General features: G+C 37.1%; 1 protein-coding gene across 1 annotated transcript in view; it reads right to left on the bottom strand.

Annotated features, from left to right (window-relative positions):
• Positions 1-16404, bottom strand: part of Plxdc2 (plexin domain containing 2) — a 398667-nt gene that overhangs the window by 204172 nt on the left and 178091 nt on the right. The window contains exon 3 of the mRNA XM_041630585.1: positions 4444-4590. Coding sequence (XP_041486519.1) covers positions 4444-4590 — 147 coding nt within the window. The remainder of the gene's footprint in view (positions 1-4443; positions 4591-16404) is intronic.

The raw sequence follows: 16404 nt of genomic DNA, 5'->3' as shown, positions 1-16404 counted from the left end.
CCACATTAAAATAGAGGGAAATGAAGGAAGAACAGTGTCCCAAGCCATTCATTCTGCTGTTTTTCTCATTCAAAGAATCAACACTCCCATCAATAAAAGGAGAAGAAAAATCAAGGCAGTGTGTGTATTTATCTGTGACAGGAGTACATTACAATTGCCCAGTAGAAGGAAGCACAGTGAGATAATGGCGGAGATAGGCAGCAATTTCTTTACCAAATATAGCTCTCCATTTTTCTACCTGAGCTTTTTCACTCCCTCCCATCCACCCATTCATCCACTATTAAATCTGTCAGTCTGTTGACCTGTCTATCATTGCATCTGGTCCCCTGAAAAAGGGACTTGGATGCCTCTATGCTGCCATTTGATTTAAGCTGCAACCTTGGACTTCTGTCTTTGCACCACACAATTTTATCCAAAGACCCTGAACGATTGTAGTATAAGTTACCTCGTTGATTCTGATGCCCCCGCTCCAATTCCTTGAGCGGATCTATCTTAGTTATGCTTTTGCATATTTTGCTAGACCCACTTACTTCCACAACAACTTTAACAAAAACAAGAAAACTTGTATTAGTTCAACTGAGCCCACCCTCAATATCTTAGCAGGTTGCTTATCTCCTATCAGATCTTCTTGACTTCTACTCACCCTGTCCCACCTCTTATGACATCATTGTGACTTCTGACCACCCTGTCCTGCCTTCTGTCATATCCCTATTTCTTGGTTCCAGGCTGCTTGGCAGCTCAGGCGAAAATAATCACACAGAAACTATATTATTTAAATTACTGCTTGACCCATTAGATCTAGCTTCTTTTTGGCTAACTCTTACATATTAATTTAACCCATCTCCACTAATATGTGCATCACCACAAGATTGTGGCCTACCAGCAAAGTTTCAGTGTATCTGTCTCTGACAGCTCCATGGCTTCTCCCTCAATTCTGCCTCTTTTCTTTCAGCATTCAGTTTAGTTTTCTCCTCCTACCTAAGTTCTGCCCTATCAACAGTTCAAGGCAGTTTCTTTATTAACCAATGGTATTCACAGCATACAGAGGGCAATCCCAATTCACCTGCGACTTCTGAGCACCCTGTCCTGCCACTTGTCATGTCAATGTGTCTTCTGCTTACCCTGCCCCACCGCCTATCATATCCACGTGACTTCTGGTCACCCTGTTCTATCTCCTGAAAGAATGGCATTAAGTTAATTTAACTAGAAACCCCTCAGTCCTGAGGTATCATTTTGATAAGAAATAAGATTGAATTTAAGTCCTCAACAATATTTTTTTTTACCCCTTTGCACTCTGCATCTTGGCCATAAGCTCCTTTTTCTAACTGTACCCTTAACTTAGCCCAGTCTTTTCATATCACTTCTTGACATGTTCCAGTAGTCAATAACTTATTTTCATAATCTCAACTATTGTGATCCTGCTTTTTAAGAAAAATGTTTATTTTACTTTCAATATGTATGTATGTATGTATGTATGTATGTTATGAATGTCTGTGTGAGAGTATGCTCATGCATGCATACAAGTGTCTGAAAAGACCAGAAGAAGTCATCAGATTTCCTGATATTGGGGTTGTAAATGGTTATGAGCCACCTGATATGGGAGGTAGGAAATGAACTCAGCAAGCCCCACACATGCTCCTAATTGCCGTGTCATTTCTCCAGACCCCTTTAGTTTAGTTTTTTATTTTAACACAGTTTTTTTTTTTGACATACTGTTTAGTGTTGCCTGGGCTGCCCTTAGAACCATTACATCATCCAAAATGACCTTTACTTTTTGGGCCTCTTGTTTCTTCCTCCCCAATATTAGGAAGCAGCCATTTTCACCACATCCAGTTTCTGCAGTGTGGGGGCACAAGTCTAGTGCTTTCTGTATGCTATTTAAGCATGCTATAATGAGCTTCATTCCCAGGCAGATGATTATTATTATTGTTATAAAGAACTGGAATATTCAAAAAACAAAATTCTACAAGCTCATTAATCTTTTAAGGTTCTTAGTATCAATCACTTCATGATGATTTCTGTTTTATTGCACCATAACTCTAGATAGGTAGGCGGGCATTTTTATCTCTTTCTTTCAAGTTATAAAATTGAGGTACAGAGAGGTCAGAATCCAAGAAAATGAACAGGAAAACCAAGGTCTCCTAATTTCCAACCCCAGGGCCTTGCATAAAGATGAGGGCAATTCTCTGGGAGTTTCGAATGAGAATGTTATTGATGGCTTCAGGATAGAAGGGGTCTGATATATTTGGCCTTGAATTGAACAGTGCATCCAGCACCATGCTAAGTAATGTGAATTCAGGAATACAGAAGAAATCCTCAGAGCTTTCAGCATGAAAAGTTGACATGGAAGAGAAGAAACAAGCTCAGGCTGGCTTCTAAGTTTGCAATCAGAAAGGGCTAGAACAGCCACCTTGTAACTGTGTGACTTTGAATAAAAAAACATACCCAAATAACTGGCATATTTTTTGTGTAGAATGTTAGTCTCATTGCTTGCTATGTGCGATGGGCTTGTATAAAAATTTCAGCATTTAATAAGGCAGGCTCCTTGCTTTAATCTGCCTACTGCAAAGTTAATCTTTAGCATCTGCCTTATACAGATCTTAAATGATGATTGAAGAAATGTAGCATAAACAGATGTATAATGGAAACATTGTGGATACACAAAATTAGATTCTATCATAAATATGTGTTACATAAATGCTGTAGACTATGACTTTCAAAAGAAGCAGGAAAGAAAAAAATGGAGCATTTTGACTTTTCAAACACAAACAAAGTATTTCTAAGTTTTAGTTTGTTCTGAAATATTGTAAGAGAACAGGAATACATCTACTTTATTTCTCTCTACCTCTTCTCTCTGTAGAACAAACACCCAAGATTCCAAATTATTATGGACATTGTAGGTAATGGTGCTAGAAGGACAATTTTTCATTTAATTGCATTCCCAGGTAAGACATTGCCATGTCCCTCTCATTCACTCTGGGGGGTCCAGAAGAGGAAGAGGGTAGGCAGTGCTTCTTCAGGGACGCTCAGGCATCTGGTTTTCTCATTTTATCTCCTGTTTATGCAGAACAGTATTAGTTAGCTACCCCTGGGTCTTTCCCCAGCAAAATCATTCTTTGCTTTTCTTTTTCTGGTCTAATTTGTTGACAGAATGTGAACCCATGAGCATGCAAATTGTAAATTGGCGATAGGATTGGGGAAATCCACAGGTCTTTTCCTAGGGCTTAAAATTAAGTTCTACTTCTACGCAGATTACTAGAGAATTTTCCATCAAGAATTGTCCATGAGATATGGGGAAATCTTGCCCTAAGTGCTTCCCTGCTATTCATTTCCGGTTTCCTCCTGTAGGTTAGTAAAGCTCTGGGTACCACCTAAAGGAGGAATAGCAATGTGTGTGCCTGCATCAGTGTCTGTGTGTGCCTGTGTGTGTTCATGTGTGCCTCTATGTGTACACCTGTGTATGTTTATGTATGCCTTTTGTTCCTATGTGTGTGTGTGTGCTAGTAGGTGTCCATGTTGGCCTGTGTGTGCACTCTGTGTGCATGCCCATGTTTGTGTGTGTATATGTGTGTTCTTGTGTGTCTTTGTGTAACTGTGTGTGTGTTCATGTATGCTTTTGTGTGTATGTTTGTGTCTACTCAGTCATGTGTGCTCATGTGCTTGAGTTTGTGTGTCTGTATGTACATGTGTTTATTTATGTGTTCACGTGCCTGTGTGTTAATGTATACCTGTGTATGTTTGTGTGTATATATAAAAGTGTGCATGTACGTGTGTGTTTATGCTGAGAGGTGAAAGCTGTGGGACCTTCCTGATGCACCCTGGCCAACATAACTTTGACATTACAATTCTTACAATGTCTATTTGTGTTTTTTTTTCTTTTTCCTTTTCTCCTCTTCACTTTCCTCCTTCTACTTTTCTTTTGGGAGGGAAGACACCACTCCAGTGCCACCTGACATGTGCCAAAACAGTCCCTCAGAATAAATCATTTGCTCCCTGAGAGGCCACTAGTAAACAATGAGCCCAGACTTATATACCAACTTGATGCCTTCTGTATTATTTCTCTCTTTTATACAGTTTCTTCTCCCCAGCCTCTAACTTGGCCAGCACTATTGTCCTAATAACAAATGTACTTTGTTAATTTTCCTGACATAAAAAACAATAAGCTCAAGTATGGGATTTGATTCAAGATCAAGCAAGTTTTAAAGTGTTACATAAACTGAAAATAATCCAATATGAATCATGTCTTGGAAGAAAATATGTAACCCATCAGAAACACTATGGCAAATGGATGAGTTTATCCAAACAGTTCTCCTATTTTCCTTACTATGTTATATGTAGTTGTGCATGACAGTCACAGAATCGAGTTCTTGGAAAACAACCACATATTAATTGTACACTTTTCTCACAGTGAAGAGAAGAATCATTGCATATCAAAGCACTTACCGCTGCTTGCCGATGAGTGTTAGACAATATCCCATGAATCTTCACTTTGTCTTTCTCCATTTGGTCGATGTTCACCCACAGATCTCGGCTGGCAGAGTCTGTTGGACCATATATCCGAGATATGTAGTAATTGTGATCTGTGTCCTCCTGCATTGGTGGAGAATGACGAACATTAAGAACTGTTTCCGCTAATTTTATTTTTAATAGTTCTTCTGTAATTAAAGATTTCAGTGATCTCTAATCTAGCAAATGGTTTAAGTAGAGTCATAGAGAAGTGAATTGAAATAAAAATTAAATATGTAAAATAAGTTATTTTCCTTAAAAGAAACAGTTAAATACAAAAACTTACAATCAGATTTATATTCTGTACACTATATATTTCTTTTTGTGATAGTAATAGTAGACATTTAACTGCTGACAAGACAAAAACATCTGATTTAGAAATATTTAGTGAAGATCTGAGCATAATTACATTGAGCAACAACAAAATTAATTTATTCTTTAAAAACATTATATTTGGGACTGAATTTAGTTAATAATACTAGAAATTCAGATAACTGCGTAATTTGGGTTAGTAAAACCTACTTTTATTTGAATTCTCATTATGGGTCTCATTACAGTGCTTTGTAAAGGGATTTTATTTCTCATGCTTCCAGCTCAATGGGGAAAGTGAATGTTTTAAAAGCATATGACACTTGGATAATGCAGATCATATACATGTATTAGTCACAAAATGCAACGATGTCTATGAGGGGCTTGGAGATGGCTCATTCATGGATAAGTAAGCATTTGCCAGGAAGCATGGCACTCTCTGTTTGGGTCTCAATTACCCAATAAAAGTCAGACATGTCACATGCATCATTTTAAGAGATATTTAATTTCATGTGTAATTATATGCATTTATATTCACTTTTTATATGTATTTTGTCTGACATTTTGGTGAATATGTGCAAAGTGAATAGAGAAGATTTTCTTTGATTTGGTCAATAATGTTTTGGAAGTGAATTCTGTCTAATACATTTATTATCAAAGTGTTTCTAGAATAAAATTGAGGTACCAAGCCATTCAGTCAAAACCAGAATCTCAAGTATGTCTTCACAGATCACCAGGTCAACGTGTACAGAAACTGATTATAGAAAATATAAGAAGGCTCATGTCTAACCAATATTCAAAGGGATTTTGCATCATTCCTAAAAGAAATAAAACAATTTAAGAAAAAATATTGAAGGGAACTGATGTAAACCAGAAATTGAGTTTTTATTTAATAAAATTTATAAGAAAAATTTTAGTTAAGTTTTGGGTGCAAGAAATTTCTACAGACATAGAAGAATATAGGAGACTAAAGGACATGGGAATGAGATGTTCTAAAGCTGGGATGATGGGCAGCCTTGTGAATTTCCAGGTCTTTCTTTCACAGCGTCATGACAAAATGCATGAGGACCAAAACATTGTGATGTGTCTCCTAGTGTCTGCTGCTCTCCTGCTGGGACCTCTTCACAAGAAGGAGATTGAGCCATGCTATTTTACCAGTCACAAAAAATCAGTGGACATGTGTAAGCATCAGTGAAAGATTGGTTATTGGCAAGGTGTTTAGAAGCTCATAGGATGTAAGGTCCCTTCTTCTGATTATGGGATATCGAAGTGAGATTTGGCACAGTTGCCATTTTGGCATCATGGAGAGACTATGAAAATAAAAGTAACACACAGAAAGGACAAAATGGCAAACACTAACGGAGAAGCTTTCTCTCTGGCTATGTTTACCTGCATGTGATTGTCTGAATGCACTTGTTCAGCTGCTTTTATCATACCTCACCTTAATAGAGGAATAATGATATAAAAAGCTTGGCTCTTATTCATAATAAAATGTAAACAAGACAGAAAAAAATGATTTTAAAGACCTTTGAGGTCTTGGTAACAAACACATACTCAATTTTTGCATTCTACAGAGTCACCGAGCAAAAACGGAGCCTTACATAACTTGCCCAAAGGTGTCAGGTCTGAACAGCAAATAATGCTAACTTATTTAGTTTTAGTGAGTATTAGAAAAGATGACTTTGGAGAAAATGTTCAATGAATGATAATTTATTACGAGTTTATTATAAACTGGAATAAGCTGAGTAAAACTAACGTGTACAATACAATACAATAGGCATACTGTGTAACTGATTATATGATGTGGTAAAATTCGTATGAAATTAGTAATTCATAAACTTTCACCAATTAAGAATAGAGTTCGGTATAAAGGTAGAAGTCAATATTTAAAAGAATTGGTTTTTCTCCTAAATCTCTGTAATTCTTTTTTTTTTTTTTTTTTGGTTTTTCGAAACAGGGTTTCTCTGTGGCTTCTCTGTAATTATTTAAACAAATACTTTTTTGTTATCATGATTAATAACAGTATAACAAGGTAATGAATTATCTGAAAAATTACGCAAACTTTGGTTGCTACACACACACACACACACACATATATATATATATATATATATATATATATATATAATTAAAGGAATGGTCTCAACTTCAGCTAAGTTGGAATTTTTCAAAACAATATCAGGTCTTGAAAACACTAAAGTTAAGCTAAAGACTTAGTACTGACTTCTATAGCTCAATTTTGCCAAGTTGCCATGGCAACTTTTATTCAAAGATAAAAGCAATTTATTGTTTACCTAGGAAAGGAGACACACAAATTGTTAAACCCCAGAGAGGCATTTGTCTCAGGCACTCAGAAAAGCTATAAAATAGATGTCTCAAAAATGTGAGATTTTAGCATCAATAAATTATTCAAACTACTTTTTGTCATTTTTAGGCATAATGACTCTTCGAGAGTTATTGAAAGTCACTTTGGGCACAAAGATTTTTATTTTCTCCTCTAAGGCAAAACTATTTCTAATACCAGAGACAATAAAGCAAAGCACTACTGTGAGGTGACGACTTGCCAATTCATTTAGGAAACCAACTGTTACTGAAAGTAGACGGCTCAGTGGGTGACTCCAAATGCTATAAACTCAGGTTGTCAACAACTGCCTGCAAATCTGCAGCTGTAGCGAAACACAGTGCATCCTCCAAAACATGCAGTGGATGACTCGCCATAGCTACAGGCATCCAGCAAGAATCAGTCTACACCATCCAACCTCAGTGTTCTCTTCCTCCATGGCTGTTAAGCAATATCACTACACACAGTATTTATGGATTATTCATATTTCTAAATGCAGCAATGACATCTGGATACCAAGTGTATTTCGTTGAGAACTGCAGGAAATTGAGAACTTATTGTATAGCCATCCATGTGCTAAGAATTTGATATCTGAATTCATTTAAATAATCAAGGTTTCCAGGTAAGTCATATAGTGCTAAACATAAGGCTACCACATAAATATTAGTCTATAATAGATAGGATTGTAGTGCTCCTTACACATGTGGAGGTGTATTTTATTCTTTTAAGAATGTTTTGACAGTGGGCGGTGGTGGCACATGCCTTTAATCCCAGCACTCGGGAGGCAGAGGCAAGAGGATCTCTGTGAGTTCGAGACCACCCTGGTCTACAAAAGCTAGTTCCAGGACAGGCTCCAAAAGCTACAGTGAAACCCTGTCTTGAAAAACAAACAAAAAATAAGAATTCTTTCTCATATGATTATTATTTATTTAAACATAAAGTTATTTTAAATACTATGTGTGTAAATCATACTTACAAGAAATAAATTTTACAAACGAACAACAGGCTAGTTCTATGTTTAATACGAAAGTAAGGAGTATGATAACATAGCAAAACTGAAGAAAGAACATAATGAGAGTATGAAAAGAAAAGAAAACTTGTGTGAAAGCTAAGTGCAGTCCTACTTTGCCCACATAGCCTTGCCTTGGGCATCAAAGAGCACACCACTCTAGGACAGATGCAATGGGATAAACATTGATGGCCTTGCTTCAAAATTTTTATGTTAAAAATTCAACTCCCAGCATGCTTATAATTTTCTAGAGGGTCTTAATGAGGGTAGTTAAGGTTAAACAATGCCATAATTGTGGAAAGTGGACAAGACAAGATTGGTACAGATAAAAGGAGGCATGAATATTTTCTCTCCCTCTTCTGGTTGCTTCCTTCCACACCTCTTCTCATCCCTCAATCTCCCCCTTTCCCTCATTTTCTCTCCTTCCTTGGGAAAAGTCCACATAATTTGCAACACAACTGTATACTGTGAATTTTCCTGTGATAATTTCTCCCCTCTTCTCTTCTTTGGCACACATTTGCTAGAACCCACTAAATGCTTCGAATACCCTAGACCTCATGGCCATCTCCTAAGTGCTAGCTTTCTCATTATAGGTGTGAATCACGGCATTTGGCTCAAAGAGCAATTGTATAGGTATCCAAAACAGAAAAGTCAGATTATAAAACAGTAAGAAAACATTGGATAATCTAACAGCATCATAACATTTCATGGAAAAAGCATCTATAAAACTTTGGAAAATGAACTTGTGACTCAAATGTTTTCCTCTATCAAGTTATATTTTAAATACAAGGTAGTCTCTTTCTAATAATGTAGATATAGAGAAAATATATCATCAATGTGAAATTCTGGAACATGTAATACCTACTTTCATATCAAACAGGGGGTAATTAAACTGCCCATCACAGTGATTCCAATGAGCAATTAGCTGTGTGAAGGCCAGGCTCTGTGTAGGCATGCAGAAGCTATGGCCAAAGGTCTGATGAAGAGTACTGACTCTGTGACAAGAATATTTCAGAAAAGGTAACATGCAGTCACTAAAATTATAAGGAGGCATATAATTTCTTTCCATCATGAATATATAATAATAATTTTCAAATTGTTATGTACTGACTGTGAAATGCCCCTCACAGGCTCATGTCTAGAATGTGTGTTCTGCAGCTGATTGCACTATTTGGTAAGCTTGTGGAACCGTTAGAAGATGAAGCTTAAATGATGGAAGTGTGTCTCTATGGGCAGCCCTGTGTCCTGCCTTGTCTGCCATTTCCTGAGCCACTAAGATGGAACGGTCTCTTCCACATGACCCTGCCCCATGAAGTGAGATGCCCTGTCATTCCTTCACTGTTAAAATGAATTCATGTCCTACAAAACAATGACCCAAACAAGCCTTTCCATGGGTTGTTTCTGTTTCTGTTAGGCATTGTGATCAAACAATAATTAATATACTGGCATGATTAGCCTGTGATTCATAGCTGTTAATTAATAGATGAACTTGAAGTCATAGAAACATTTGGTTAAAAATATTAATTTTTGTAAGGTCACCACTGGAGGCAGAAATCTGAAACTGAATATTTATTGTTGCTTGCATGTCACCAAAGGCCAGTAGAAAAATATTAAACTCATTACTTTCCTCACTATAATGCTCATGGACATCTACATTTTATAAAATAACATTTACCTAAGTGTGAATGTGTATTTTTAGTTACTTCCTTCTTGATCCTGTCTGATTATACATGTTTATTTATGTATGTATATAGATACATTTATAATTAATAGATGGTATGTCTGTAGAATATATTAAACATATATTAACTGGGTTATTTTTGAGTAATGGAATCTAGAGGAATTAGCCTTTCCAAAAATTATTAGTTGAAATTTTCATCATTAACACATTACAAAAAATTGGAAATATTTCTTTGTATTTACACAAAAGACTAGAAAATTCTAGATTTCCCAAAAGAAAATTCTCAGTCTTTGAAAATTTCATACATGCATTTTGATCAATGAATGTAATTTTAAAAGTAAATTTTTGAAATAATAATGTGAACATATAAATAGTAACAAGGCTGTTTACTGTGAGCAACAAATATATGTACTGATTTTTTTAATATTTCCTTTTTTAAATTGATTTTTATTGAGCTCTACATTTTTCTCTGCCCTCCTCCTTGCCTCTCCCCTCCCCTTCAACCCTCTCTCAAGGTCCCCATGCTCCCAATAAACTCAGGGGATCATGTCTTTTTCTACTTCCGTTGTAGATTAGATCTATGTATGTCTCTCTTAGGGTCCTCATTGTTGTGTAGGTTCTCTTGGATTGTGATTTGTGGGCTGGTTTTTCTTTGCTTTATGTTTAAAAACCACTTAAGAGTGAGTACATGTGATAATTGTCTTTCTGGGTCTGGGTTACCTCACTCAAAATAACGTTCTCTAGCTCCATCCATTTGCCTGCAAAATTCAAGATGTAGGATATATATGCTTTGAAAACTTCCTAAAGAAAAATTCTTAACACAATAAGGCACTCAACAACAGAATTGCAAGGTCAAAAACTTGAATTATTTTAGGGTAAAGTTGTTATATAGATTTGAACTAAATATTTTCTTTAAGATATTAGCTTCTTTGACTTATATAAAATTCAGTATTTTGTACTATGAATAGCAAATTAAATTTAACATTAAGAGAAATGTAAGAAAATATCCATTTTTATCAAATATTAAAAGACTGCCCTTTGAACTTTCATAATCACTAGTGTCACCACCATTTATATGTTTCTTGTTTTCTACTTATTTATGTAGAAATTGCTTCATGTTCCTAAGGTAGGTCACACTGTTAAATGAGACATGTTGAAAGCAAGTGTGGAAGTGAGTTGTTGGGAGCTGTGAACCTCCAGATCCTGAATTTCTTGTAAACAACTTGTTTTCCTCTGTTCTGAGATAGCTTGTCACTGCTCTGAGCAGGAGACCCTCAGGGGTTCCTGATGGCAGGGGAAGTGGTTTCTGGTGGGTTTCGCTGGAGCATGACTATCCCTATATAAGCTTCCCCTGGACACAATAAAGGGGCATTCTTGGGGCATTCTGGTATCAAGATGACCTGTGTCTTTCTCTGTGAGTCTCTGTGAGTCCCTTGCTCGGTTGACAAACTGTATGGTGGAACATAGAACGCAGATGGGCATGGTATTACATAGTGAATATTTAAGAATTACTAAAGGGCAATCAGATCTTATAATTTTTGTTTTATACAATTTTACAATTCAATAAGTGTTATACTTTAAGGAAGTATTCATGTTTCTATAAGTAATCATCCAGTATACCCTGCTTCTTTATTTCCAAGACATGTTTCAAGGTTTGCAGAGAGGGTCTGGTCTGCTGGCTGGAGAATGTCAGCTACATTCTGACATCCACAGGCAGAGGTTTGGCGGGTAGCTAAAAACTTGAAGAAGAAGAAAAAAAAAAAAAGCATGGGGTGTGCCCAAAGGCATCAAACTAGCCGGCTGCTATCAAAACTCTATTTCTCCTGGGTTTAATCACTAATGAACTCCAACACAATACTATGGTCACTTATCCATTCCATTCACATTAATGTTACCTTTCTTGTACACTGAGTTTACCACACAGCCACATCCTTCAGGTAGGGTCATACATAGGATGAAAAGAGTTGGAGCCTACAGTAGCTGTCACTACATGGTATATGGATAAAGACCACACTACAGTCCTTCTTTTCCAATCTCGTCATAAGAAAAGGATGTTTAGGCACAGGTTTGAGAAGATGAATTTGTCTCTGAGTATCATTACAGCTTCTAGATTTACTTTGGGTAAGAGTCGAATTAGAGTGCTCTTCAGCTAAGTTCCTAAAATTGTTTGGACATGAGAAAAACAGGAAGTGAGGGGTAAATGTAGGGTAGAACACTCAGTCTGATTTACATCATTCTTTTGGAAAGAAAGGAAAGTGTGAGTTTGCATGACCAGGGAATTAGCAAGCTATAATTAGTACCACCTCCATTCCAGAAGCTGAATAATCATCCTTCTTAATAAGCTGTAATTGGCCTCAAAACTGGCACAAAGTCACAGAATTCTTGCACTGGATCTTATGGCATGTTATTCATCATTTGTGAGAACTCAATACATTATGGGTCCCAACGTATAAATGCACAACCATTTTCAAATGTGTTGTCTAATTGTCATTAGTAAAATGGGTATTCTTTTCAGAGTACATTGTTGTATTTCTCTGTAATTCTTGGTACAGTGTATTTTTTTCTGGCAACTACAAATAAACAGTAAGTACATAAAGGGGTTCAAAATGTTACAATAAAAATCATATTTTAAAAGGATTGTGGGCTAAGTTTAGGGTTTGTGCTGTCTTTATATGCTTTAGCTAGCCTGGGACACCATAACAAAATACCATATAATAGAATATTCTCAACTTAATGTGAATGTGCTGTAAATACATCACCAAAGAAATAATGGCACAAAGTCCATGTTTGTTCCCATGTAATATCCTCTCCCCTGCCCTCCCTGCACCTTCGCTTCCCTTCCCTGCTGTGCCCCTGCACCCATGTAGTCTCCTTTCCCCTTCCTGTCTGCCATCCTCCTCACTCCACTTCTTAAAACAATTGTCCCTTCTCACAGACCCTTTTCCAGCTTCCTGGCTTCTACCCATACCTGTCCTATTTGGATATGCATATTTAACATTTAGAAGCCAAGATCTGCGCAGGAGAGAAAACATGTTGTTTGTCTTTCTTAAGTTTCCTCAGTTAATATGATATTTCCTGATCCTATCCATTATCCTGTGAATTGGATTTTATTTTGTTTTGTGGCTAAAGCCTCCATGCTGATTGCCATAGCGACAACACAGTTTACACCACAAACAGGAATGAAGTCTTCCTGTCTCCTCATCAGCATTTGTTGCAAGATGTTCTTGAGAATAAACATTCCGAGAATCAAAGTAGTTTTTAGTTTGCATTTTTCCCCCTGATATCTAAGGATGTTGAACACCTTTGAGATGCTGTGCTTTGTTCAGGACCATGGGAGACCTAGCTCTTTGTGAAGGGAGATGGAGGAGGAGTGGATGGGGAGGAGGGCTGATGAGAGTTGGGCAGGGAACAGGAGGAAAGGAAGGAGGGGAAACTGTGCTGTGGCTGTATGTAAAATAAATAAAAACAATGTTAATTAAAAAATAATTTCTTTAAAAAAATTGTTAGCCATTTGTACTTTTATGTGATGTGCCCATTCAATTCATTGGCCCATTTATTGATAGGCTGCAATGGTGTGTGTGTGTGTGTGTGTGTGTGTGTGTGTGTGTGTTTATTTTTGCAGTGCTTTATCCTTGAAGTCTCCCATTCTGTGAGCCTCTTTTCACTCTGCTGATAGTTTCTTTTGCAGTACAGAAACTTCAAAATTCCATATAGTCAAATTTATCCATTCTTTGAACTAATTCTAGTGCTATTAGATTTTATTCAGATATTTCCTGCCTATCCGTGCAGCTTGAAGTATTCTACCTTTGTGCTCCCTTAGCAGTTTTGGCATTTTGGGTAATAAGTTAAGGTTTTTGAAATAATTTTAATTGAGTTACTTTGTTCTGTTTTGTTTTGAATAATGGTAGACATGGAAGAATCCTTATGTTTGTGCAGGCAAACACCCACCTTTGTCACCACCATTTATTGAATGGTTGCCTTTTATTTCTAGTATATATTTCTTATCACTTTTGTCAATAATTATGTGTTCATAGCTGTGTGAGATTATTTCCTATTATGTTTCATTTTCTACCTATGCACTTTGGGACAACTACTATTCTTTCTTGCCACTATGGCTCATTGCTATAATCTTAGGTAACATGATACCTCTAGCTGTGTCCACTCTTAGAAATACATTGATTGTCTAAGCCCTTTTGTGTTACAATGCTAATGTTAGGGTTAGTTTTTGTAGTTCTGATTTTTCACATCTCTTCAGGCTTGGAAATCCAAAGGAAAAGCTCTGACTAGCTTGGTGTCTCCCACGGCCCTCTTCCTGGCTGGTAAAGCATCACTCTCTCCCTCACAAAATGAAGGGAAAGTTTGGCGTGTCCTCCTTCTCCCTCGTGAAAGGAATATAGAAATAGGGTCAACCACCTCTATAACCCCATTAAACCATAATTATTCCCTAAATACATTGGGTACAAATACAGTCAAATGGAATGTGAGGACTATAATGTATGATCTTGAAGAGAAACATGATTCAATCTGTAAAATATGTATATGGTTCCATTCTTAAATTTGGATTTATGAAAAAAGCTTCAGATGTATAGCCTTTAAAAGAAATCATGTTATTTTCTAGATCTAATGAAAATTATCACATAAGCCTTCTGATTCAGGAGGGCCTTTATAAAGACCACAGTTGCCTGTTTTGATACAATTATTTCATGAAGGAGGGAAGGAGAAAGGGAGATTGAAATAAGTATCATTTGTAATTTTAAAAGAATGATGGAGAAAATGTACCGAAAAGCCACTACTAAAATTATAACCCAGTTAAGACTTTCACATAAGCATCACCCATGGAAAAGCTGTATGCTTTCTTCCAGCTGCTCAGAACTCAGCCAACATCCTGATTCTAAGGTAACTATTCCAGTTCCCAGACTTTCCAGTTTGGAATTTCAGATGGCAGATATATTAATGTACTTTTAAGTGGTCAGATTTGCCCTATGCTATTCTGTACTTAAGTGACAAAAATACTTCTTTTTCCTCCATTTCTGACTGTCGCTGTACCTTCAAAAGTTTAGCCTGGTATGTTCATGCAGTGGCTAAGCAAGTGTAGATCAATGGTGAGTGTGGCTGTAGGAGGAAGCTTGACACCCCTCTGTAATTTTAGAGTCAGAGCTGACCCTTTGTGTCTGTAGGAGGAAGCTTGACACCCCTCTCCAATTTTAGAGTCAGAGCTGACCCTTTCTTTATGTTTCATTCCATGTCATTTTGCAAATAGCTTTCTGAGCCTCAATTTTCAGTCCCATAAAATGGAAATTAGTGGAAAAGTATTCAAAGATGCAGTGCTAGATTGAGACTACTTAACATAAACATGAGAATGCATGCTGGAAATGAAGTACTGTTATATACTGCCATTGTTCAACTAAGCGGTCTCACATGCTCTCATTGTCAAATAGCCCAAGGCAATGGAAAACTGTGGCATCTACATCATTTTTCAGGAACATTTACTGAAGCACACAGGCTCAACTATTAAGTTACAGTTCACACTAAACAAAGAAGCAGGTACTCATCTCTGTCATCCACCGCTGTGGGCTCTTGCTGGTTGATCCAGTTTTGATTCTTTGTTGAAAAACTAAGAATGCAGGTAAATCACAATTTATGACACCTGGTCAGTAACAGCAGCTAATGCCTATGGGTGCCTGATATTCAAAGCGTCTGGTTTGGCATATAATAAACATGACATATTTAGTAGTTGTTATAATTCTGTGAATGACAGCCTCTTTTTCCAAAGAAGAAACTGAAGCTAAGACACATGGTGTCCCGTCAAGGTAGGGGCAGGAGCATTCCTGTGGGGCCCTGAAGCTCATGTTCTTTCCATTTCCATAATACCTTTCAGATATCAAGCATTTTTCACTACTTCAAAAATTAATTGCCCTTGTCCCAGTGGCCTCTGTGAGCCTATTCATCAGCTCTGTTTGCCTGTCTTTCTGTTGTCCCAGTGGCCTCTGTGAGCCTGTTCATCAGCTCTGTTTGCCTGTCTTTCTGTTGTCCCAGTGGCCTCTGTGAGCCTGTTCATCAGCTCTGTTTGCCTGTCTTTCTGTTGTCCCAGTGGCCTCTGTGAGCCTGTTCATCAGCTCTGTTTGCCTGTCTTTCTGTTGTCCCAGTGGCCTCTGTGAGCCTGTTCATCAGCTCTGTTTGCCTTTCTTTCTTTTGATTGATTTCACTCTAGCCTCTGCAGGTAAGCTACTGACATATCAAAGGAAACCTCTAGAACAGAACCCTAATCCCACCACTCCTCTTGTCTAATGAGTGTTTCCCATCACTTATAGAATAGAACCCAAGTCCTTCTCACATCATCTCTCTTACCCTTGCCTCCTAGCCACAATTTTCCCTGCCCAAACCCCCCTTTGTGTTCATGAAAATTGGGTATTTTCCAACATCACACAGATGCTACTGTTCAATTCACTGGATGCAATAGGAATAATAATCCCCCATCTTTGTTCTTTCTTTCTTTCCTTTTTCTTTTTACTGTCTTTCTTTTCTTTCCTTTGTTTTTTTCTTTGAGACAGCATCTCC

This window comes from Microtus oregoni, unplaced genomic scaffold, assembly GCF_018167655.1.
Source record: "Microtus oregoni isolate MIOR12 unplaced genomic scaffold, Mior012 000035F_ref0000213, whole genome shotgun sequence".
In the NCBI taxonomy this organism is placed as follows: Eukaryota; Metazoa; Chordata; class Mammalia; order Rodentia; family Cricetidae; genus Microtus; species Microtus oregoni.
The sequence above is the reverse complement of the archived record's forward strand: the minus strand, read 5'-3'. Positions and strand labels throughout refer to the sequence as shown.